Source organism: Brienomyrus brachyistius, chromosome 13, assembly GCF_023856365.1.
Source record: "Brienomyrus brachyistius isolate T26 chromosome 13, BBRACH_0.4, whole genome shotgun sequence".
NCBI classification, from domain to species: domain Eukaryota; kingdom Metazoa; phylum Chordata; class Actinopteri; order Osteoglossiformes; family Mormyridae; genus Brienomyrus; species Brienomyrus brachyistius.
The window spans coordinates 19,305,567-19,330,351 of record NC_064545.1 but is presented as its reverse complement, the minus strand read 5'-3'; the positions used below and the strand labels follow the sequence as shown (position 1 = coordinate 19,330,351).

Genomic DNA, 24,785 nt, shown 5'->3' with positions numbered 1-24,785 from the left:
CACTCCAGATGATATATGTGTTGGAGAAAGCGTCAAAGCCTTACACTCCAGATCATATCTGTGTTGGAGAAAGCGCCAAAGCTTTACACTCCAACTCTGCACACATTATTAATTACGAGACAACACACTTTAAAGTTTTAATTTTACTTGCGCAACGGCACCCACACTCTCTGCAGAATGAGCTACAGCAGAATGTGTTACAAAGGGTGGTTCCCCTTGACTCCTTTATTTATAGTCAGTGGGAGGCGCAGGGGTCAGGTGAGAGCAAGAAGAGAAAGTTCTGGTTTTGTTTAGGTGGGCAGCTGTTGAGCACATACTCAGGGTACATGCAAGCTGAATGCTATTATTAATATAATCTAAAGTATGAGGCTAGAGGAAAACAAAATAATGTATATACATATTTACACTCATTGCTAATTATACAGAAATGATAACAAATGATTAATAACAGTTTCTTCAACCTAACACAACTGAAGCCCAGTAAGTGTAGAAATTAATATCCCAACCCTGGAGAGCGCAGAATGTTTATAATGCAGCAGACCCCCACATAAAGGGATAAGAATCGTATTGTGGTGAGTGGTTGAATCATTTTAATAAAGATGGCAACTTTATTAAAATAAAATACACTCTTTATTAAGAGCCACTCTCAGTTTAACACTAGCAGAGGCACGGACAGCTTACATGACACTCACGGTTACACGCTATGGAAACACTCGCTGTCCACTACAAACATAATATAACATAAACATTTATCTAACTAGTGTACTGAGTTCCACCAGCCTTGGTTATGGAACATGGAGGTAGAGTGGCATCCGACTCTGCAAATAAGGATATGTTGTTTCCTATTGAAACCAAAAAACTAATATTTTTTTCTTTTACCATTATGTACCATTCCATTTGTGTTTCTAAATGTTCCGGGTTTGCTGGTGGCTCCAGAGTGCAACATGAACTGGTTTGAGGCAGGGAATCCCACTTGGAGATTTTCACTCTCCGTTGTTAAAAATAAGAAATAAAAAGATATGCTCCAAGTCTACAGTTGCACTCAGAATTATTCAACCCCCATAGCAAATTAGGTTTATTGGCAAAATTTACAAATTTTCGCTGTTTGCAGCTTAAAGAGCTTAAAGAGTTTAAACAAGAACAATTTAAATAGCTCAACACAACTAATATTACACGCAGTTTCTCCACATTCAATAGAAAACGGCATTTCTAATGACTATTTTGCCGCATTTTCCGACAACTCTCTCCTATGCTATCGATTGCCATGAGTATTTTACCAGTTAATGAAGGCCAGGGGGCAGCATGGTGGTGCAGTGGTTAGCATTGTTGCCTCACACCTCTGGGACCCGGGTTTGAGTCTCCGCCTGGGTCACATGTGTGTGGAGTTTGCATGTTCTCCCCATGTCGTCGTGGGGTTTCCTCCGGGTACTCCGGTTTCCCCCCACAGTCCAAAAACATGCTGAGGCTAATTGGACTTGCTAAATTGCCCGTAGGAATGCATGTGAGAGTGAATGGTGTGTGAGTGTGCCCTGCGATGGGCTGGCCCCCCATCCTGGGTTGTTCCCTGCCTCGTGCCCATTGCTTCCGGGATAGGCTCCGGACCCCCCGCGACCCAGTAGGGCAAGCGGTTTGGAAAATGGATGGATGGATGGATGAAGGCCAGTAAAATCAGATTGAACTCATTACATTGCTGGGAGTAAGCCGACCTGGGCAGGTGTGGCCAGACCATGTGAATTCTGGGTTGTGTTTGTGTTGGTCTTTTTCTTCACCATGAAGTTTTTGCTCTTTAATCATTTGATGGGTTCTGTTGCCCTTCTGAGTTGCTTGTAATGATCCACATTTCCCAGATACAGCCATAGCATCAGTGCAAATAGGCCTTTAGACTTTCTCAGTGTACCGTGTGAAAAAATGCAACATATACCGCAATGTGGTAATGGTAGATTGGGGGGTGGGGTTCTCGATATATTCTGTTGCATGAGGAGGGGTGCATGAATGTGTCATGATTGACTAGGAATGTGTTAAAGGTCAATCTGTGCAATGAAGAAACAATCGGTCTTCTTTCGTTTTTTTCTGGTGGGAAACTTCTGCTGATATTGACCGAGCTTATTGTAGTTTAGCAGTTTCCCTTCATTGCTGTTCGAGGCCGTTTTTCCTTCTGTACAATAAATGACACTGTTAAAAGTAAAATTTATGACAGGAAACTCAGTGTGCCAGAACTGAGATTTGTTTTCCTTTTTTACAAATGTTGCTTTCAAAAGATAATTACGCACAACATCAAAAGCACACCATGTTCTTCAGTTAAACAAATTTGCAACAAAGAAACACGCAAAGATTTTATAATGAAAATTTAATGAATTTGTTTTCATATCAAAGTGTCACATCGTTATACCAGTAGAATACCAAACTACTTCAACAAATTGGTAGAACAACCATTTCTTTTAAAGGTGAGAACATATGAGAGTCTATGAACATTCCGCGGATAGGAGGCCTATCTTATTAGCTGGCTTATTTTACAGTAGGCCTAATCTGATCCAGGAATAAAAGGATTGTATTTCTGACCACCATTCTCCTGTATTTTAATTTCTTTGTACATTCTTGTTGCTGTTGAAAACAATACACACAAAATCATGATGAAGATGAGCAGGATGACCAAGGAGATGCAGAGGGCAGCTATATTAAATGAGCGAGCCTTAGATCCGTACTCCTGTGCGGCTTCCAGGTCGCCCAGCACCTTCCGGTCTCTGGCCTGAATGAGAGGGTGACAAAAACACAAAATTTGAGGAAAATGAGACTTGTTTGGCGTTAGATGACTAAAACTAATACCAGCAGGTCTAACCACAGCACAAAATATGTTACTTTGCATCTAAGAATTCTATCCTTTCCATTTTTTGAAGACTTTTGCTCATGTACCAGTAACAAAGATACCAAATCAGTTGTGGTACTTTTATAGTTCTTAGGGCGGGGGGAGGGTGGTAGTTAAATTTTACAAATACGTAACTCACTCTGATTTCCTGAGAGAGAGAGAGAGAGAGAGAGAGCCATGTGTACATTCAGTTCTATGGACAAAACCCTAATCCCAGCAATGGTAACCTTAACCCCTACCCAGCCCTAACCATTACCATAACTAACCACACAATTCTTTTGGCATTTTAAGTTTGTTTTTATATAAAAATGGAATTTTCCCTTGTGGGGACCAAAAACATTATCACATTGTGGGATCTCCACAATGTAATGTACAGTAGGATGGTCTGGCACCATCCTATCTAAAAGACCTCATCACACCCTGTACCGCACCCCGATCTCTCCGATCCTCCAGCACTGCTAGACTGGTCCCACCACCCCTCAAGGCACAAGGACGACACACATCTCGGCTCTTCTCTGTCCTGGCATCTAGTTGGTGGAATGAACTCCCCCTTGATGTCCGAACAGCGGAAACCTTGGCTATCTTCAAGCGACAACTCAAAACTTTCCTTTTTCAGAAATATCTGAAGTAGTACTCTGTATTCTTACTCAGCTCTTTTCCGTGTATGTGTGTATGTGTACAAAAAAAAAATGTTGCACTTCCTCAACAGTGTTCGGATAGATGGTATTCATAGCTTGGGGCCTTATTGAGCTAGTATTGGAAAAATTCATCGCAGCGTCTTAAAGCACTTATGTAAGTCACTCTGGCTAAGGGCGTCTGCCAAATACTGTAAATGTAAATGTATAACGGAACGGCCGACAGACAGACACGCACACACCACTGTTTAGGCTACAACAAATAACATTAAACACTACAGTATATGTATAACTTAAACACCATATATGTGTGTTTGTGTTTCTTACAACCAAAAATCCATGAACTACTAATTAAGATACGTTTTCACAAAGTTTAAAACACAGCAAATCAGAACGTTATACAAACAAGGCGCTGTCGCAGTTTAGTTAAACGAGATACTTTTAAAACGAAATTAAAAAATCTCCAGGGGTATAAACTTGTGATAATCTTAGTTACTTTGAATGAAATAGCCCGCAGTGGTGGTTCGTAAAAAAAGACGTGTTTAACCGTTACATTACGATTATTGCACTCACCTTGATAGAGTAGTAAAGAGCGATGAATCCCAAGCAACATGGATTACAGTAGAACAAGTTGAACAAGGACCACAGAATGTGATCCCGCAGTGGGGAGGTCGATGCCTTCCGCAGCTCTTGGGGATTCATAGGTCTTTTTCCAGGTTCACACAGCCGCTCGTAGTTGCTGGTTTGCATCGGTAACATCTGTGAGTGGTACTTGGTGTCCATAGTAAATCCCGCTGCTAAGAGGTCTTCCGTGAGGTGAGAAGAAACGCAGAAATGAAGCGTACTTTGAAATCCACCAGCCTTGGTTATAAATCAGGGAGATGTGGCGTCAGCCGATTGCGCAAGGAGGGTGAGCTCAATTTCCTAGACTTCAAAACAAAAAAAGTATTTTTCCCTTTTACCAATGCGTAAAAAATAACAGATACAACCCAAAGTTACAGGCCACATTTGTATAAATGTTTGTTTAGGGCGGCATAACATATTTAGTACTGTCTACCGTGTTGGTTAATGTTGTAATATTGCATCGCGCTTTTTAGATTAGAGCTCGAACCGCGGTACGGGCAACACAAATGGTTCCTTCCGTCTGTCTTCCGTAGGCTGATCCAGAAGCTGGTCGCGCACCGAGGTCATCAAAATGGTCTTTTGTTTTACCTTCAAGTACTTGGTCGTTTGTTGGGTTTTGTTGCTGTTCTGAGCTCCTTCTCATAGTCCAGATTTCCGAGATACAGCCAGTGCGCACACCTTACAAACACTTAAGTGTATCAATTGATATGAGACTCAGGTATATGGAAAAGCTGGTAACTTTGCCTTTTTGAGAATCACAGACTCAACTAAATAAATGTATATTAAAGCAATCGGTTGTGTTGTATGATATATATATATATATATATATATATATATAATGATTTTTTTACATTCTTTTTCTTTTGACAAACATCCGCCTATATCAGTGTGTTTTCGCTTAGGTCTATTGCTATGGAGAAAAATCCTTTCTTTTGGCCGCTAAAATAGACGAGGTTACCTTCTAGATCGTTAAATTTATCTAGTAGGGTAGGCTAAGTATGTCTTACACATTTTGAAGTAATTGACAGGTTTTGATCGAAAATATTGCATCGTTACGTGTTTAAGTAATTAATAGCTTATTGTCGTTGTTACATCTGTAACGCTGCATGGTCGAAGTAGGTCTCCATTCTCTTTTTAGCCAAGCAGAGTTTATAAATTAAGCAGTGATTGTCAAATTCAGCCACTAAGAGGGCCATATTAAAACCATCCATGAATTTCCGAGTCGATTTTTGTAGTTAATAACAATATGACCCACACTTTGCAGTTACTTGGTTGAAAATACTACATGTAGGTTAAAATAAAAATGACAAATATGAACTTTACAGTAAATATTATCCCTGAAAAAGAATAAAGCTGAAAGCTTAACAAAGATACACAAAAACCTCTCCGAAGATATTTAACTAAGTCAAATTCGTCCACTGGGTTGATAAAATATTGTGACGCCGTGCGTATCTGTAAATGTGTAAATAAATATGTCTGTTTGTGCATTTATGATGTAAGACTAATTGTCATAACGGTGCAATGTTTTAATTTTTGCTAGCGTTGAACTATGAGTTCGTCGATCGGGTAATTTGTTGACATCCGTGTCTGTAGAACAGACTGTTGTGTGTCACACCCAGCTCGTACGATCCTCGTGTGTGCCACGCCCCCCTGATTATCCACGTGTGCTTCCCTGATTTTACCCAGTTGTACCCTGTTGTCTGGTCTATTTCAGTCCCCGTCTTGCCTCAGTTTAGTGTCTGTCATTGATCTTAGTTATTGTCTGATGTTTCCTGCCCCGAGTCTGTGGAATAACCCCTAGTTTGTCCCGTCTTCTGCATGCCTGCCTGCTCTTTGCTCGCTCGCTTACCGGAGCGATCACCCGTGCCCAGGCGATCGTCACATTGTGGATATAGATAATTGTTTTTTTTCCCAGAGAAAATAATTTTCCTTGTTCGTAATGTATTATATGCGAATTGCAGTAATATTAATCAATTTATGTAGCATTATGTTAGAGTGTATCTGTGTATTTTATCATATTATTATCCTCCTATATGTGTACGCGCAACCCTTAACAACTAACCCATGGCCCAGAAAGGGTTGCAGACAAGATGTCCTCATAGGGGCCTACCAGGTTGTGAAGCAGGAATAAGAGACCTTGAGAAAGGAAACAGATTCTGTCAACATAGCAGGGGGCCCACCTTGAGATATGTAATGCTTTGTATTAACCCTGTTTCACGGAGGCCTCACACAGCATTGACTAGTTTAAAGACAAGACCCATGCAACCCCTCCCCTACCCTATAAATAAAGAAGCCAAGGGACTGTCCGGTGTGACACTCAACAGAGGCGCAGATACTGTCTGTTGCACCTGAAGTGGGCACCCTTGCGCAAGTAAAACAGAAAGACGTGTGCTGTCTCGTTATTCCTGGGTCCTAGAAATGGAAGTGTGTGAGTGGTAAGCTGCGGCGCTTCCTCACACAGGAGATTGTAGGAGTGAAAGCTACGGCGCTTTCTCCTAACACATTATCTTTCTTTTAAATGAAAAATAGGGTAGGCCTACGTGTTATCTTAAAAAAAACAACACAATCGGATTGATCTGTAATGTTTTGCTGACTTTCATGGTAACTCGCTGCGGTTTAACTTGGGGCAGGATATGAGGAGGCTGAAGGTGTAGCGCCCCTTCGTACGTAATCACAGTTACATCGCTTTGTGTGTATAAACTAGTAGCCTGCAGTATTATCAGTACTGGGATCCAGACCTGCGACCTGCTGCGTGTCTGTTTTAGCACGGTGAACCGCATATCCTGGATTTCGGGAAATCTCCAATAGCCCTGAAGTTGCGTAATGTGTGGGTTTCTTGTTTTTACATGAAAGCTGCATGGCGAAACGCTCTTGCGAAAGCTGGATAAAAAATTCATGATTTGCATGACAGGAAACTGTATATTATAAACGTTACCCCTAGCTGTGTGTCTAGTTTGCATGTTTCATACGTAGTTAGAGCCTCCCCCTCGCTGTGTAGTATGATTATTCGGGACGGGCAATGTTGAGTTTCCCACTACATTTTGGCCAAAACGTATGTGAGATTGCAGAATAGCATTCAGATACACAATTTCATGTCTATTAACTAGTATTATGAATATGGAGGTACAGCGTCCTTATTTTTTAGCAAAGGGTGGTGGGTATAGCAATGAAATATTTTGTGTATATATATTGTATAGGCTTAAATTAAAAAGGTTCCCCCTTCATAACTATGCAGACCCGTATACTTGATGGTCGCAAGTCACTCAGCTACTTATTTCAATGTGAACAGATCTGTATCACGAATTCGGTTTCCTGTAGCCTAATTTCTGTATCCGTGTTTTAGAAAACCATTCAGCACGATGTTTTAACAACTGGGTTATGATTCAATCAGTACAAAAACATTGTCAGCAGTAGCTGATACGTTTAAGGAGTAACTTACATACAATTAAGTTATAATTAGAATAAATAAAATCAAGTCGATGTCTCGCATAACGTTTTCTGCTTTGTTTTTCTCAGCAAACATTACCAGCGATTAAATCGTTTCAGTTATTTTTAAATCATACACAAATATGGAATAGACATGCGACGTGCTGCATAAATGGTTTAACTGAACATTTTAATAGAAAGGAAACGACAGAGAAACTGTTTACTTGTCAAGTAGTTGGTAACGTTACGATTCACGTCATTTCGGGGAAGGGAGCAGAATTTCACGGAAAACCGGAACAGGGCAGGAAAGTCTTACGCTAATTACCTTGTTTTTGCAATATGTGGTAAGTGCATCAACTGGAACGCGGAATTCACGTGGACCCTAATTTCAGAAATGTAATCACCGCAATTATCATTTAAGTAAATAATCCGCCAAATTAATATTCAATAAATGTGAAACGGGTTTTTACAAGAAACTGTTACCCTTTAAGGAGAGTTTTTTTCTCAGTTCTACGGGCCGTATTTACTTCTGAAGCTAGACTGCCACCCTGTGGTGAAGCGCCAAGAGTTTCACACGCAAGGCCTATTCTGTCCTTCATAGCGTATACATTGTGACCACTTAAAACGTGACGGGATAAACTAGATATGTTAAGTGACTTTGTCTTGCCCGAACAATTTACGACCAAGGTGCCCACAATTTTTCCAGTTTATTAAGGCCATTTGTCTCAGATTGACTTGATATTCCATTTCTGCAAGTAAGCTCCCCTGGCATGCATTTCCCAAAAGCATTAACTTAGCAAGTTAAGTAGTTTGAACTGTGCAGTTGTTTCTCGAAACCATAGTTTGAAGGATGGAAGTACACTGTACCACCCATCGTTAAATGACACAGGTGTTTGCCAACACACTGTTCGCACTACAGTGTTTGTGCCGTACCTAATAGGAGCTTACTTCTGGGTGACTACATCATCAATGGTGGAAAATGCAGGTGAAGGAGAGTAGTCACTATGCAGCCTCCTCAGGGCCCAGAGTGTGCTCTGTCGATGCAGCTGATTAAGCGGGCACTGCTTGAGAAGTGGTTGGCGGAACAGGCACTTGGGAAGCAGCTGGCGGAACAGTCATTGGAAAGGTGGACTCTGGAGGCACAGGGTCTGGAAAGACGAGTTTTGGCAAGGCAGACTGCTGGCAGTAGGACCACTAGTTCAGCTGGCAGGACACCTTGAGATACAGGTTCCACTAATGAGGCCTCCAGGAAGATGGCCATAGGCGATCGTACAGTGGGCAAGTCAGACACCAAGGGCGGAGCGGCAGCGGGAATGTCAGATGCTGATGGAAGAAAGGCAGCAGAAATGTGAGATGCTGATGGAAGAAAGGCAGCAGAAATGTGAGATGCTGATGGAAGAAAGGCAGCAGAAATGTCAGATGCTGATGGAAGAAAGGCAGCAGAAATGTCAGATGCTGATGGAAGAAAGGCAGCAGAAATGTCAGATGCTGATGGAAGAAAGGCAGCAGAAATGTTAGATGCTGATGGAAGAAAGGCAGCAGAAATGTGAGATGCTGATGGAAGAAAGGCAGCATAAATGTCAGATGCTGATGGAAGAAAGGCAGCAGAAATGTCTTTTTACTGTGTTGTACAGCACTTTACTAAACACTTGATGTATTAAAATGTGCTTTATAAATAAATTACTTGTTTATCTCTTTCATATAATATTTGCTTAATGTTCTGTGGCGGATCTAAGGTAGCCCGTAATGCATTCGTGACCACACCTGTCGCCATCTCGCATCAAAATAATAAAAAAAACTAAATATGGGTTATTATTTTCTAAGGAGAAACTCGGAGCGGCGCAGCTGTGCACATAAATATCGCTGCCCCCTGCTGGCCACCCCGATCATAATGTTCTGCAGGCACCACTGTTAATAATGTGATCGCGTACGTAACGGTGTGTCAGAGACGGAAGCTCGAGAAGCCACAGGTGGGAAATCGAGTTTTATTTAGGGATTCAGGCAGGCAGGGAGCGTTGTCGGGGTCACTGTTCCAAGAGGTTTCCAGGAGCGAGCTGGGGAAATCAGTCCTACACTGGGTTAGAATCACAAATTCGATGGCAGCGGGACTGAAAGGCATACGTGTAGTGTGCTTTTTCAGTTGTATTGCAATTTATGTTTATTCGTTTTACTTTTGTTATCAAGGATCTATCATCAGTTATTCAAAAGTCACCACGTATGCATCATGAGGTGGAAATGCTTTAATTCATGTATACGGTGGAACAACACGGGTTTGTATGACTGCTATAATTAATGGTTGTAGAAGGTGCTCATACTTTACCCATAACATTGATTACAAGCTGGATGTATATTCTTACACTATTTTCCTTGTATGTGTCCCGTTTCTAAACATATGTGGGGCACGTTTTGCCCTTTTCTGTCCTTCAATCATTATATAGGCCTATATCCTCGAGTTTATTGTGTACGGCGATGTATCATCCAGTAGGGTTGCCACCCGTCCAGAATTCCCTGGGACCATGCGCCCCAGATTTTGGACGTTTGTTCTGGGAAAAAAAACTAATTTCATTCCAGAACACGGAATGTCCGTATCAATTTTCATATCTGACAGAACTAAACAAACCTTTGGAATGGTGCCGATATTTTTGGTGAGTAACTGGGTGTCCATGATTTTACCGGACCCAAAGCATATAGGGGGGCTCTTCGATTTAAGATTTCGTAATAGCCTACACGCGTTTTATTCTTTAAGTGCTCATTTTACTTTCGGTTATCGCAATATCCCAAGTGAAAGTATAATTAACCGATAGCTGAAATTTACCAATGTTTAACTCAAGTTAAGGTTCCGTTTACCTGTGATCAGTGGCGTCGGAAGGAGTCTGACATGAGGGGTGGGCGAATTTCCAACGAGCATGCACATAAAAGAATTTTTAATCAAGATTTCATAATTTAAAATAATATTGACACTGTTTAGGATGCAGTTTCACAAAGGAACTGGGGGGGCGGGTGGGATCTATCGATACCCCCCTATTTTCGACGCCCCGGCTGTGATTATGAGAATGATTTTCACCGTTTCAGTTTTTCTTAATACACTTCGGGGCGAACTCCAGGGTGGATGGCAGCCAAACGGAGGGTTAATGTGTGTTGTTAATAAAGATTCTTCCAATAACAAATTGTTAACACGGATTTTGTATGTGTACTCTGCTGTTTATTCATATTTATCTAATAAAATCATAATAAGAGAAACGTAAGGTCTGTGTACTGGACCTTAAGTATATTTGCTTTTATATAAACATTGCATGCCTTATCTTTAAACAGGCGAATATGACAGGCTACAAACCTGAATAAAAGTAACTACGTGAAACAAAACAAATAGGCTGAATATATTTAAAGTAGGTACAATATTATGAGACTAAATATTCTGTTTACAATAGCATTTGATAGTTATATATCTTTGCTCCGTTTTAATGATCGAGCGGTAAGTAAATGTAATCTCTTTCTAATCATTCTGTTTGATCTGATTGATCACTTCTTCGTATGCTTGGGCAACTGTCGTTAGACTAACGCAAAGAATGACAATGATCACAAGCAGGGAAAACACGGTGATGCAGAGTGAGACGATGTTAAGGCAGCGAGCTTTAGATCCGTACAGCCGGCCACTTTCCATGTCCCCCAGCATCTTTCGGTCCCTCGCCTGAATGAGGGGGACAAAAAGCGAAAATCGTATTAGGCAGCCTATACCCTTGAGCAGGGGCGTCTGAAGCATTCTGAATGTGCCGGGGGGGGGGGGGGGGCAGTGTTAGGTTTAGTGTTAGGGTTGAAATGTGAGGGGGGCACATCCTCCTCGAATTTAATGACGGCGACGCCCATGCCCTTAAGATATGCATAAAGGATATCTATTCAGTATTAACCAGTTAAAACGTCTTTAAAGTTATTTACCCAAGTGTGTGTGTATATATATATATATATATATATATATATATATATATATATATATATATATATATAGTAATAACAAGCGATACGGCCTATAATGATTTATCAAACCCGTGAAAAACACGTTACAGATCACAAAAAAAAACATGTAATCGAATTGATTCCTGAGTCTTAGTCAATTTATAAATAAGTCTTTAAACAGCAACAATGAACTTAAGTGTCCCTGGAGAGTGGTGGTCTAGGTCAGTAAAGCGGAATAAAAGAATTTAGAAAATATTCCAGCTTTGTAACCGTGGAAAAATACCATTCTCTTAGGATAGAAATGTTGGTTGTGGAGATTTGTAAAAACACGCACACATATAAAAAGGCAAATAACTGTTTGATTGTGTTGAACTTTCAGAGTTGCATAAATATAGCCAATTGTTTTTTTTTCACAGATGTCGATGGAAGAAATGAAACTCGCTCACCTTGATAGAGTAGTAAAGAGCTACGAGCCCCAGGCATACAGGATTACAGTAGACAAAGTTGAGCAAAGACCAAAGGATATGATCCCGCGGTGGGGGGGCAGATGACATCCGCAACCCAATCTGGTTTCCAGCAATATTGCTCTGCTCATACTTAGCGCCCTGCATCGGTAAAACCTCTGGTCGGTACTGCGCGTTGGACATAATAATAATTCCGCTGGTGAAGAGTTTGTCTTGGGTTAGAATACAAAATGCGTGATATCTCTTACTTTCTTAATGCTCCACCAACCCTTTGGTAATGAGGAAGGGGCGTGCTGGAATTTTTAAGCCAATGAGGGAATGCAGGACAATAGCCTGCATGTGCACCCACCCAACGGACACAATAAATAAATAAATATAACGAGCTTCACTGGCTCAAGACTATATAAGGTACCCCTCCGTCGCGTGTTTTCTCTCGGGGCCACGGAAGGCTGGGGGCTTTGGGGAGGAGTTGGTTAAGTTCCAAAAATAAATTATACGCCTATTTTATCTATTTCACTACCTCTCACATTCGCACGTTCTGTTTTTCATCTGAAAGAAATGGAAACGGTTAAAGCAATGATCGGTCTTTAGCTTGTGTAAATCTCCCGCCGTGTGTGGATCTTGCAGTTTGGCGTCTGACAACCTTGTGTTTCCAATCCGTGTGTTTCGGTCGGTGCTCGTTGGGTGTTTGTTATGGTCTTTTTAAGGACTGTTATTAAAAAGCGTGTCTTCCCCGACAAGTAAGTCTCCCTGTTCCTCTCTGCTCCCGCGGTGCCTTGGTCGGCTCGGGTGCTACACTGGGGTCAGAAGAGGAATCCCAGAAATTATCCTCTTATCATGGCTGCAGCTGAAAGCCATCATCCGGCAAGCTCGCCCCATCTTGGCGGAGGCGGAGGCGGAGGCGGAGGCGGCGGGGGGAGGGGGGGCAAATTGACATTTTATCGGAGGCCCCCGAATTGCCTGTAATGAATATTTACACATACTTTCCTCACAGATAGACACATTTGGCAGCCTGATGCACCTTTCTGTTATAGGATACACGGTGTTTTCGCGTCCTGACAAAATTTCAACCCCAAGTAGGCTACTTCTCAAAATCCCACCATATGGCCTGGAAACAGCAAACACCTGTAGATGGTCAGAGCTGTCTTGGCGGCATGAAGGGGACCTACGTAATGTTAACGTTAGTTTTCACGTTTGTTTATAATGGGTCCTTAACGGAGAAGATGAGGTTTAATGCACAAAGTGTAAGGTTTGCGTTTGGTTTCCGTTTACATTTTTAATCATGTAATGTGCAGTGAGCGAAATTTGGTTAAACTTGATAATTGTTTTATCACATTAATGTACATTGAGCTTGTTTCGTTGTAATTGACGAGTTACCCTTTTGTTGAATGGGCTTACTTAGTAGTTTATTATTCTAGCACAAATCATGAATAAAGATAATACGTGTATGAAATACACCAACCGAGCATGGGACCAGTACGTTAACTATCAATTTCTCGATAAGTCAGAGATAACCAGCAGCATATTCATTATTTAAGCAATTTATTCCCATATTTGACTCTTATTCGCTTCATATTCGCTATTATGTCGTTTAGGTAGTCTTCAATAAGATCAGTTAATTAAACATTTCAGAATCACAGAATGTCCCCAGGGAACTTTTAGTGTTAACCTGCGTATATTTCTGAAATTCTGTATTCGTCAGCGATACACAATTTTACACTTATGATACACATAGTCATTGAACATCGATTTATCAAGAGCGCCAATAACATTTAAGATTGTTTTTACTGTAAAGTATAAAGTGACAAACATCAGCAAGTTCCTTGCTTTGATGCTCGAACAAAATAAAAAAGACCATGACAAACAATCCAGATAGCAAAATCTCCAATAGCCCTGAAGTTGCGCAATGTCTGGGTTTCTTGTTTTTCCATTGAAGCTGCAAGGCGTGAAGCTCTTGCGAAAGCTGGATAAAAAATTCATGATTTGCATGTCAGGAAACTGTATATTATAAACGTTACCCCTAGCTGTGTGTCTAGTTTGCATGTTTTATACGTAGTTAGCGCATAGAAAGTTTTAAATTGTAGATATTCTAAGGCTTGGGGGTATGTTGGTCCGGTGCCAGCCGTGTAAATCATAGCTGCGTGTAGTGGGCGTCAGTTGTGTTGTACCATAGAGTCTTGTGCAGCGTTTGATATTATGCATTGTAAATAGTGGCGTGTGTGCACCCCCTCCCCCTTGCTGTGTAGTATGATTATTCGGGACGGGCAATGTTGAGTTCATGGGTTTTTGGTGTTTCAGAGATATGCTTGTTCTTTTTATGGGGGTGTCTCGTGTATTGCTGTTGTGATACGTCGGTCTGGCGGTTGAAAAGATGTACCTGTTTTTATGTGTGAATATGTGTTCTGTGAGGATGGTGATCAATAACTAGGGTTGTCAGACGTCCAGGATTTCCCGGGACCAGATCATCTTCCCTGAAAAAAAAACGAATTTTATTCGACCCCTTTAAGCATATGCCCTGTAAGGAGGTCCTCCAACTTCTAGGGAAATTATCTGGTTGGCGGCAGGATTGGCACTCCAGCCACCGGAAAAAAAGTCACACTGGTCCATTCAGACAGGTGTGGAGCTGAGGTATCTCCTGCCACATGACTGCACTCAGGTTATCATCCCTGATGTGGTTTGTAGTGTGGTGGGTGCAGGAATGCGCTGTGATCAGAATGTGCTCCTTACCCCCTTTAGGATATGTGCGGATATAACACTCATCTTCAGTCAGAGCTATAGGCGATTAATAGAAAGATTAACAGAAAGAGACTATAATGGTGTCTTTGTAACTAAAGAAATACGCTCAAAGAATGTACACTATGTCTTTAGCCAATCAATCAATTTCATAACAAGGCATGTTCTACGTAGGCGCTGCATAGTCGGTGATGATGCAGCATCGCGCATGGCCTCCAACGATTAGACTGGTAAAAAAAACTCAATTGAAAATGGTTGGCGAAGCAAACGAGGAGAATCTATTACAGATATTTAATAGATGTTATTTTATTTAACCTTTGGAAAAAGTTCTGGTGCCCACTGTCTCGTGTATTTCCGATACCGAACTGGCCCGCTTTACGCATGCGCACTCACAGTCGCACGCTAACGCGTCTTTAACTTCGAAGATCTTCACTGTGAATGAACACGACGCAAAGCTTGCAATTTATAATACACGTAAAGCCCAAAATACGAAAACGCGGTGAGACATCGGAGGTAAACTTTAAACTGATTATTAAACATATACTAGGTAATCTTGGAAAGGAATAATAATTAACATTGCAAAGCTAGCCACGGTTTTTTCCTATGACAGAGTAAAAATGTTTTAGCGAAACTTTAACCCCCTGAGCTATAATGTCCGTACAGTATGAAGGTATGAAAAAGTCTGATCTTATTCAAGCTTACTAGCAATGTAAAAATTGTGTGCGCATAACATGCCATATTGGTATTAATAATATTGCCCTGCACCTATTATTTGGAAGAAATTTGTATTCTTCAGTTTTATTTAGAGCTTTTTATTTAAAGACTAATAAAAAAATAGGAAAAAGTCAATGTCGTGTTATCTAGTGAATTTAAACATACTTGTTTAAAGGCTATGTGACTGACATTTGTTTTGTTATTTAAATCTGTTGGGAAAAAAAACGGAAATTGGGATCGGCCAAGAAAATTGAAATTGTTGCATCTCTAATGTTACTCTTATTCATTTCGGATTTCTCCGTTATTTGAATAATCATTTAATCACTTATTTATTTTCCCCTCCAATGGGCTCACCACCCATGGGAGGGGCCATAGGGGTCGGGTGCGATGTGATCTGGGCGGCGGCCAATGGCAGGGACCTTGGCGGTCCGATCCTCGGCTACAGAAGCTAGCTCTAGGGACATGGAATGTCACCTCTCTGATGGGGAGGGAGCCTGAGCTGGTGCGCGAGGTTGTGAAGTTCCGGCTAGATATAGTCGGACTCGCCTCGACGCACGGCTTGGGCTCTGGAACCAGTCTCCTTGAGGGGGGTTGGACCCTTTTCCACTCTGGAGTTGCCCGCGGGGAGAGGCGCCGAGCGGGCGTGGGCATACTTATTGCCCCCAGGCTGGGTGCCTGTACATTGGGGTTTACCGCAGTGGACGAGAGGGTAGCCTCCCTTCGCCTTCGGGTGGGGGGACGGGTTCTGACTGTTGTTTGCGCCAAACGGCAGTTCAGAATACCCACCCTTTTTGGAGTCCTTGGAAGGGGTGTTGGAGAGCGCTCCTCCTGGGGACTCTCTTGTTCTGCTGGGGGACTTCAATGCTCACGTGGGCAATGACAGTGAGACCTGGAGGGGTGTGATTGGGAGGAACGGCCCCCCCGATCTGAACCCGAGCAGTGTTTTGTTATTGGACTTCTGTGCTCATCACGGATTGTCCATAATGAACACCATGTTCAAGCATAAGGGTGTCCATATGTGCACCTGGCACCAGGATGATCAGCAGCAGCAGATGATCATATGTGCACTTGGCAGCAGTTCGATGATCGACTTTATAGTCGTGTCGTCGGACTTGCGGCCGCATGTCTTGGACACTCGGGTGAAGAGAGGGGCGGAGCTGTCAACCGATCACTACCTGGTGGTGGGTTGGCTCCGCTGGTGGGGGAGGAAGCTGGCCAGGCCTGGCAGGCCCAAGCGTATAGTGAGGGTCTGCTGGGAACGTCTGGCGGAATCCCCTGTCAGGGAGAGTTTCAACTCCTACCTCCGGCAGAACTTCTCCCATATCCCGGGGGAGGCGGGGGACATTGAGTCCGAATGGGCCATGTTCCGTGCCTCCATTGTGGAGGCGGCTGACTGGAGCTGCGGCTGTAAGGTGGTCGGTGCCTGTCACGGCGGCAATCCCCGAACCCACTGGTGGACAGCGGTGGTAAGGGATGCCGTCAAGCTGAAGAAGGAGTCTTATCGGGCCTTTTTAGCCTGTGGGACTCCAGAAGCAGCTGACAGGTACTGGTAGGCCAAGGGGATGCGGCTTTGGCGGTCGCTGAGGCAAAAACCCGGGTGTGGGAGGAGTTTGGTGAAGCCATGGAGAACGACTTCCGGACGGCTTCGAGGAGATTCTGGTCCACCATCCGCCGGCTCCGGGCGGGAAAGCGGTGCAGCATCAACACTATTTATGGTGGGGATGGTGCGCTGCTGACCTCAACTCGGGACGTTTTGGGTCGGTGGAGGGAGTACTTCGAAGACCTCCTCAATCCCACCGACACGCCTTCCGATATGGAAGCAGAGTGTGGGGACTTGGGGGTGGACTCGCCTATTTCTGGGGCGGAGGTCACTAAGGTGGTCAAAAAGCTCCTTGGTGGCCGGGCCCCGGGGGTGGACGAGATTCGCCTGGAGTTCCTCAAGGCTCTGGATACTGTGGGGCTGTCCTGGCTGACACGCATCTGCGGCATCGCGTGGACATCGGGGGCAGTGCCTCTGGACTGGCAGACCTGGGTGGTGGTCCCCCTCTTTAAGAAAGGGGACCGGAGGGTGTGCTCCAACTATAGGGGGATCACACTCCTCAGCCTCCCTGGTAAGGTCTATTCGGGGGTCCTGGAGAGGAGGGTCCACCGGATTGTCGAACCTCGGATTCAGGAGGAGCAGTGTTGTTTTCGCCCTGGCCGTGGAACAGTGGATCAGCTCTATACTCTCAGCAGGGTTTTGGAGGGTTCATGGGAGTTTGCCCGACCAGTCTACATGTGTTTTGTGGACTTGGAGAGGGCATTCGACCGTGTCCCTCGGGGAGTCCTGTGGGGGGTGCTCCGGGAGTATGGGGTACCGGGCTTCCTTTTAAGGGCGGTTCGGTCTCTGTATGACAGGTGCCAGAGCCTGGTCCGCATGGGCGGCAATAAGTCGGACTTGTTTCCGGTGAGGGTTGGACTCCGTCAGGGCTGCCCTTTGTCACCGATTCTGTTCATAGCTTTAATGGACAGAATTTCTAGGCGCAGCCAGGGCGTTGAGGGTGTCCGGTTCGGTGACCTCAGGATTAGGTCTCTGCTTTTTGCAGATGATGTGGTTCTGTTGGCCTCATCGGACTCTGACCTTCAGCTCTCACTGGGGCAGTTCGCAGCCGAGTGTGAAGCGGCTGGGATGAGATTCAGCACCTCCAAACCGAGACCATGGTTCTCAGCCGGAAAAGGGTGAGAATGCTCTCTCCGGGTTGGGGATGGGGTCCTCCCCCAAGTGGAGGAGTTTAAGTATCTCGGGATCTTGTTCACGAGTGGGGGAACGATGGGGCGGGAGATCGACAGGCGGATCGGTGCGGCGTCAGCAGTCATGCGGGCGCTGCATCGGTCTGTCATGGTGAAGAGAGAGCTGAGCCAAAAGGCAAAGCTCTCGATTTACCAGTCGATCTACGTTCCTACCCTCACCTATGGTCATGAGCTATGGGTAGTGACCGAAAGAACGAGATTGTGGGTGCAAGCAGCCGAAATGAGTTTCCTCCGTAGGGTGGCTGGGCTCTCCCTTAGAGATAGGGTGAGGAGCTCAGTCATTCGGGAGGGACTCAGAGTAGAGCCGCTGCTCCTCCGCATTGAGAGGAGCCAGATGAGGTGGCTCGGGCATCTGATTAGGATGCCTCTGGGACGCCTCCCTGGGGAGGTGTTCTGGGCATGTCCCACTGGGAGGAGACCCCGGGGAAGACCCAGGACACGCTGGAGATGTCTCCCGGCTGGCCTGGGAACGCCTCGGGATCCCCCCAGAGGAGCTGGATGAAGTGGCTGGGGAGAGGGAAGTCTGGGCTTCCCTGCTGAGACTGCTGCCCCCGTGACCCGACCCCGGATTAAGCGGAAGATGATGGATGGATGGATGGATGGCACTTATTTATTTATTGAATATTGTCGCAAAACACCATAGATAATCTTGCACTTACTGGTCCTTGAATAATTTTATTAGGTTCTTACTTTGTTGGAAGTTGCCGTGCAGCTCTTGCTCCAGTACCACTGATGCTTTTCACGAACACCCATTGGAAGCTACTTGCCTCACTTGTACATCACTTAGGACAAAAGCACCTGATAAATATGTAAATGATATTTATGATTGCATCAGCTCTGGCAGTAAACTTCTGAACCCTGAATTCCCCTTCTCTACTTCCCTTCAGGCTCCACGCTCAAAAGGACCATACCAGACCACCCCTTGTGGACCGCTTTTCCCTCAAGGGTCTCATCATCTAATCACACCTGAACTCAGTCGATATATAGTAAATCATGGAAGATATTACTTTGCCTTAAATTTAACTTTTGCCTGGATAAACCAAATATGAATAATAATGTTGAAATATTGTGACATTCCTGTATAAATTGTCTAATGTATTGTTATCCACAGTGTTCATGTATCACTCATAACTATTTACGCCATTTGCTTCACTACTTCCACTATTTGTTATATAATCCTACATGCTGGACTTTCCTTTGGATAGCAATGCATAAGGGGCCTCTTCTATCATCTGTATTACTTTCGTATGACACTTCATTGATCCTGAGCAGGGAAATTATCTCCTCATCTTGCCCGTCTTGCTCCCCCTCACATACATATAGGTGAGAGCAAGCTTGGCAGTGAAGGGCAGTAATCTGCAGAGCTGCCCAGGATGCTGGGGGTTAAGGGTCTTTACTCAAGAGCTTATGCTGTTAAAGCCTTGCTCAAACCGGGATCTTTCCGCTCACAGAGGCTTAGCCCGTTGAGCCACATGACTTAGCAGTTGTGTGTTGTCCTTTAAAGGGTTTTCTTACTTTTGGTTATGGCAATTAGCCGCTAGCTGCTAGCCTCTAGCTGAAAAAGTGCAAGTAATGTTGTATTTCATTTATTATGTATCTCAAGTGGCTCTGGATCACTTCTAATCAGTTAGGTATACCTGTGACTGTTACATGCAACATTGACTTTCATCATCCCAGCTTCTCGTGATATGACTGACTTCAGGAAAATGGCGCAATCGCCCACTGTCACGTGAATTTCACGGGAGACACTAAGGTGGACAGCAGTCAAACGAAGGGTTAATGTGTACTAATTATCAATGTAGAGATTCCAAGAATAACAGATTGTGAACACAGACTTTGTATAAATACTCTGCTGTTTATTCAGATGTATTTAATTAAATCACGGTAAAAGAAGCTTTGTACCAAAACTTAAATGTATTTGCTTCTATATAAACATTTCATGCTATATCATTAAACAAGCAAATGTGATACAAAATTGAATACAAGGATGTCAAACTGACAAAAAATAAGCTATATGAGTTAAAGGCAGGTACATATTAGACTAAGTATTCTGTTTACAATAGAATATGGTCATCAGAAATCTTCAGACCCCGGTTTACAAGGGTGCCTTAATTATAAACGTGTCCCCTCAGGTGGAAGCCAATCAGTCCATGATTCTGACGTGGTCACATGGATCCCTCTCAAATTTCCGATGCATTTTTACTGATTTCGTTCCGTAGCCAGCACAGCATATCTTTGCTCCGAGGTCATAAGGGATAGGAGGAAAACGCTCTCTCCTTCTACCCATCACGATTCTAATGACGTGGTCCTGAATTTATGGCTATGCCCACAAATATAAGAGTGATGATCAATGAAGCCACAGAGATACCAAGAGCGATGGCATTAAAGCAGCGAGCCTTAGATCCATACTCCCGGGCGGCTTCCAGGTCGCCCAGCACCTTCCGGTCTCTGGCCTGAATGAGGGGGTCATAAAAACACAAAATCAAGGGTAAATCATGTCCGGTGGTCTACACCCCTGAGGAAAGGGATGTGTTCAATGTTAGCCAGGTAATACTTATGTTTACTTTTGCCAGAAAACTCAATGATCTGTGTTTCTGCGATGGGTTTATTAGTTTTCCAGATTGTGGTACATTGTCAAGATAAGTTAAAAGCAACAAAACATCGCTGTTTGACTTCAGTTCAGATAAAGCTTCATAATCAAACCTTAGCTAAAATTATGTGCCCAAATCTGAAAAACATGGCTGACATAATGAGCGGTAAGTAGCACTTTTAGAGGCATCTCCAGGAGCACTGGACGTCGTACATGGATATGCTTCAGGACCTCAAATTGTAGATCCCACCCCCTCCCTCAGCAAATTCCTCCATAACAACCCTAGCGAGGGGCCCAGGGTGACATTTTGTGAGAGAGCCTGAAATTTCTAAGACCTTGCTTATTGCCCCCAAAAGACAAAAAAATGAGCAGATGAACAGATGATCTTTGTTACCGAATGCCTGTACAATATCACATCCTCTAAAGGCACTTGTATTCTGACGGGACATTGGCTGTACATATTCCATTTGCACAAATGCCATTTGCACAAGTAATTTTTTTATTTTTAAATTTATTTTTACTACTGATTTTAAATTATATATTTATTCTTCGTTGTATTTATTTTTGCCTACGATATCCCTTTTCACATCCCTTTTCAGTACTACTGGACAAAGAAATTTCTCCTCAGCAAGTTTAATCTCATCTTATCATGTAGATAAACCTTGGGTTGACATGATTTTTATAAAATAAACATTCTCAAAAACACAGCTGTAGTTCTGCAGTGCAGGATACTTCATCCCAAAATACATTTGGAAAATATTCAAATGGAAAAGCCAGTAGAAGATTTTTTTGGATAAATGGGTTGGCTGCAGTAGTTTATAAAAACACCTATTTAATTGTTTCACTGCATGTAAGAGACGATTAGACAATATATAAATTTTCATAGCTACGGATGGAAAAATTAAGCTCACTCACCCTGACAGAGTAGTAAACGGCCACTAATGCCAGACAAAACGGATTACAGTGGACAAAGTTGAACAAAGACCAAAGGATATGATCCCGCGGTGGGGGGGCAGATGACATCCGCAACCCAATCTGGTTTCCAGCAATATTGCTCTGCTCATACTTAGCGCCCTCCATCTGTAGGAACTCTGGTCGGTACTGACCGTCAGACCTAGTAGTAATCTCGCTGGGGAAGAGAGGTGGTCTTGGATTGAAATACAAAGTGCGTGTTATTTCTCAGTGTAATAATACGCATCCAGCTCTTTGGTATTCAGGAAAGGGGGCGTGTTTGCATTTTAAGCCAATAACGATATGAGGGCAGTACTTAAATCAACTTTCAGGTTCCACCCAGCCAAAGGTAGAAAAAAAACTGTCCCGACTCATTTTTAAATATTAAAAAAAAAAATCGTCGCTAATTTGTCCCACTGCGTTTGCGTTTCTTTTCACTTGACCGAGGGTGGCGCCGTGGTTTGCCCCGTTACCTCTGGGATCATGCAGGCTTTGAGTCTCCGCCGTAGGGAGCGGAATTTGCACACACCCCCCCCCCCCCACGGCCGGATCTAGAAGTGGGTAGGGTGGGCAATGTCCACCGAAATTTCAGCTCTGTCCAACGAAATTTCAGCTCTGCCCAACAAATTGCTCAACTTCAGCCAGCGCCATCTGAATCTGCCAATCACATTTATTTCATTCGTCCAATCAGATATTCTTTTGCGGAGCTTTTGCAGTCGCCTGTGAAAGTGGAGGAGATATGTTACCTTATTCTTATTAAAGCTCCTTCTTGTTATAATGTATATTTGGTTGCTGTAGTTTGCTGTAACGTTATGTAGATCTTCAGATTCAGTCTTTATTGTAAGAGCGAAGTTACAGCCAAGGCTGGACACCCTGCAGGAGTGTGTTCAGTACTTTTTTACACTAATTTTTATACATTTTCTTATCATGTAGTAATATCTCATCACTTAAGCATCATCTTTCTTCAGCCATTCACCATCGTTGTTTCTCCCTTGATCCACAACCCTAGATGATGAGTTTGTCAATCATCTCTTTTACCGTTTGGTCCCTCGTCCAAACAAAATTGTGGCGCGACCTCCTCTTTTGGTGAACTCAGGCGAATCACTTGCTTCTGTAGCAAACCTTGGCAGCTTCAACTTGCTGCACATGCTGACCTGCATCTCTTGCCACCTCATCCTGAAACATCTGTGATTTAACACTCAGAGCTGCACTCTCTCTTCTGGGGAGGCGACTGGCTGGTCCTGCTCTGTGTCTTGTCCTACTGTCTGAGCTTTCCCCTTTTCCTGTTTGAAAATAGCTCTGCCTTTTTGAGTTAGACACCCCATGTACAACTCATAAACCTTGTTTTTTTTCCCGTAGACCGTTGCGCAAGGGGGGAGTGCCAGTCCCTGCACATTCATTATCAAAGTGTCAACCACCAACAGAGACACAACCGAAAATCCATCATGGTTGTGAATCAGCGTCCTTAGCGTCCCCCTTTGTTTCCACACAGAGGCCTCATAAGGGCCCCCTCCCGTGACTGAACTCACACCCCAAGTATGCAGCCTGTTTTCAACATTACTGCAGCTCACCTTTGGGTGCCTCAAGCCTCCCCATTTCGCTAAGACCCTTCAGTAACGGCAGCTTCAGTATCTGTATATAACTGTGTGTCAGCACAGAGCAGATCACCCACATACTGTATCACCGTGCTTCATAAAATCAACCCATCCAAATCTGCCCTAAGCAAGTGGTCACATCCCTGCCACATCCTCGTGTAGATGTACTGCTGACCCATATAGGTGAATGCAAACAAAAACTGTGACTGTTCTGCTAGGGACACACTGAAAAATACCAACAACAAATCCAATACTGTAAACCACTTTGCACTGGGAGGCATATTTGTTAGTAGGGTGTGTGGATTGGGTTCTTCTGCTGATTGATCCTCCACTAACTATTTTGCTGCACACAAATCATAAACTAACCTCCACATTTGGCCTCCTGCCTTTGGGCCAGCCAGTAGGGAGGTGTTGCAGGTATCACCCTCTACCTGCAGTAACCCATCTATTGTCTCCCTTATTCCTGATTTAGCTGATGTCACCAGGTCTACTTCCATATTCCAGGTCTACGATCCACGCCCCTCTAGCGCTTCTCCTGCTAGCATTCCTCTGCACTTCATTTCCCTTCACACTGCACTCCTATCATGCTCCACAGCCACAAACCTCTGAATCCTCCTACACTCTCTGCACTCCACTGACTCCCACCAACTTCTCTCCTGTCGCTGCCTGCACTCCTTCGGGTTCTCTCACCGTCCAAACCACCTGCTTTCTCCCACATCTAGCGTGGGCTGATTAAAAGCCACAGCTGTGTGGGGCTCCCCGTCCGGTATGTTGTACATCCTCCCACTGTTCCCCTCCTCCGTATCTGAATGGCGACTCCCTCAGGGCCTAAGATTATCTCATCTGCCGTCATGGGCATCCTGTCTTTCTCTCGGCCAGGTGGCGAATCTATCAGCCGACCCCAAACTACTACGTTTGTCCTGTGTCCAATTTAGGCTGCTGCCATATCATTCCTGTGTAAATGCTCCCTACTGTTCTAAGATTTAGTTAGTGTGGGCATATTTACATTTTTTCTCCCTATCTGAACTTCTACTAAACAAGATTCTGGAACATGCAGGTTGGACAGGTGTGTCCAGGCTGATCACAGCTCCAGCACACCAGCTGAATCAGCCTGTTCCCCAGTCTCCCCAAGATCTAGGATCATCAAATTTGTGAGTAAATGGGTGCCCTCTTAGGAAACCCCCATCTACTCACTCTGTTCCAATTAGGACCCAGAGGCCAATTAGTGTCCTAGGGAGCTCCAGTGACAGGAGACTGTTGGCTGTCCACAGGCTGCCCCGGGGGGCTTGGCTCCGGAGAGACCACTGGTGCCTGGACTTTTTTCTTTTTGCCGGTGACTCAATTTCTTCATCATCTCCCTCTCATGCTCTTCAGCAGAGTCCTCCTCCTCTCTGTACAAGTCAATAGCATGGATCAGCTGCTCCTCAGGCATAGTAATAAGCCCCACCA

The 24,785-nt window shown here is 43.9% G+C and overlaps 2 protein-coding genes and 2 long non-coding RNA genes across 9 annotated transcripts in view; 1 reads left to right on the top strand and 3 right to left on the bottom strand.

Annotated features, from left to right (window-relative positions):
* The window catches only part of LOC125705914 (dispanin subfamily A member 2b-like), a 48,352-nt gene extending 43,439 nt beyond the window's left edge, over positions 1–4,913 (bottom strand). Inside the window, exons 1-2 of one of the 5 annotated variants that reach the window (XM_048972262.1) lie at positions 4,072–4,871; positions 2,329–2,746 (exon numbers count right to left, since the gene is read on the bottom strand). In XM_048972262.1, coding sequence (XP_048828219.1) covers positions 2,522–2,746; positions 4,072–4,281 — 435 coding nt within the window. In that variant the 5' untranslated portion in view covers positions 4,282–4,871 and the 3' untranslated portion in view covers positions 2,329–2,521. Of the gene's footprint in view, positions 1–2,328; positions 2,747–4,071 lie in introns of those variants that run through there. The other 4 variants (XM_048972264.1, XM_048972266.1, XM_048972265.1 and 1 more) reach the window with 4 other exon arrangements.
* Positions 4,914–10,728: 5,815 nt separating this feature from the next.
* On the bottom strand, positions 10,729–12,242 carry LOC125705916 (dispanin subfamily A member 2b-like). Its single transcript, XM_048972267.1, has 2 exons — positions 11,946–12,242; positions 10,729–11,236 (listed from the first exon to the last, which is right to left on the bottom strand). Exons 1-2 carry the CDS (start codon positions 12,144–12,146, stop codon positions 11,042–11,044), a joined length of 396 nt encoding a protein of 131 aa, XP_048828224.1. The 5' UTR covers positions 12,147–12,242; the 3' UTR covers positions 10,729–11,041.
* A 108-nt stretch (positions 12,243–12,350) lies between these two features.
* On the top strand, positions 12,351–20,093 carry LOC125705918 (uncharacterized). 2 transcript variants are annotated; one of them, XR_007381768.1, is made up of 2 exons: positions 12,351–12,371; positions 19,088–20,093. It is a non-coding gene; the product is annotated as an uncharacterized LOC125705918 (long non-coding RNA). The 2 variants fall into 2 exon arrangements; XR_007381767.1 differs by lacking the exon at positions 12,351–12,371 and adding an exon at positions 12,893–13,143.
* On the bottom strand, positions 20,036–21,845 carry LOC125705917 (uncharacterized). The gene is made up of 2 exons (XR_007381766.1): positions 21,706–21,845; positions 20,036–20,653 (listed from the first exon to the last, which is right to left on the bottom strand). It is a non-coding gene; the product is annotated as an uncharacterized LOC125705917 (long non-coding RNA).
* Between the last annotated feature and the right edge of the window lie 2,940 nt (positions 21,846–24,785).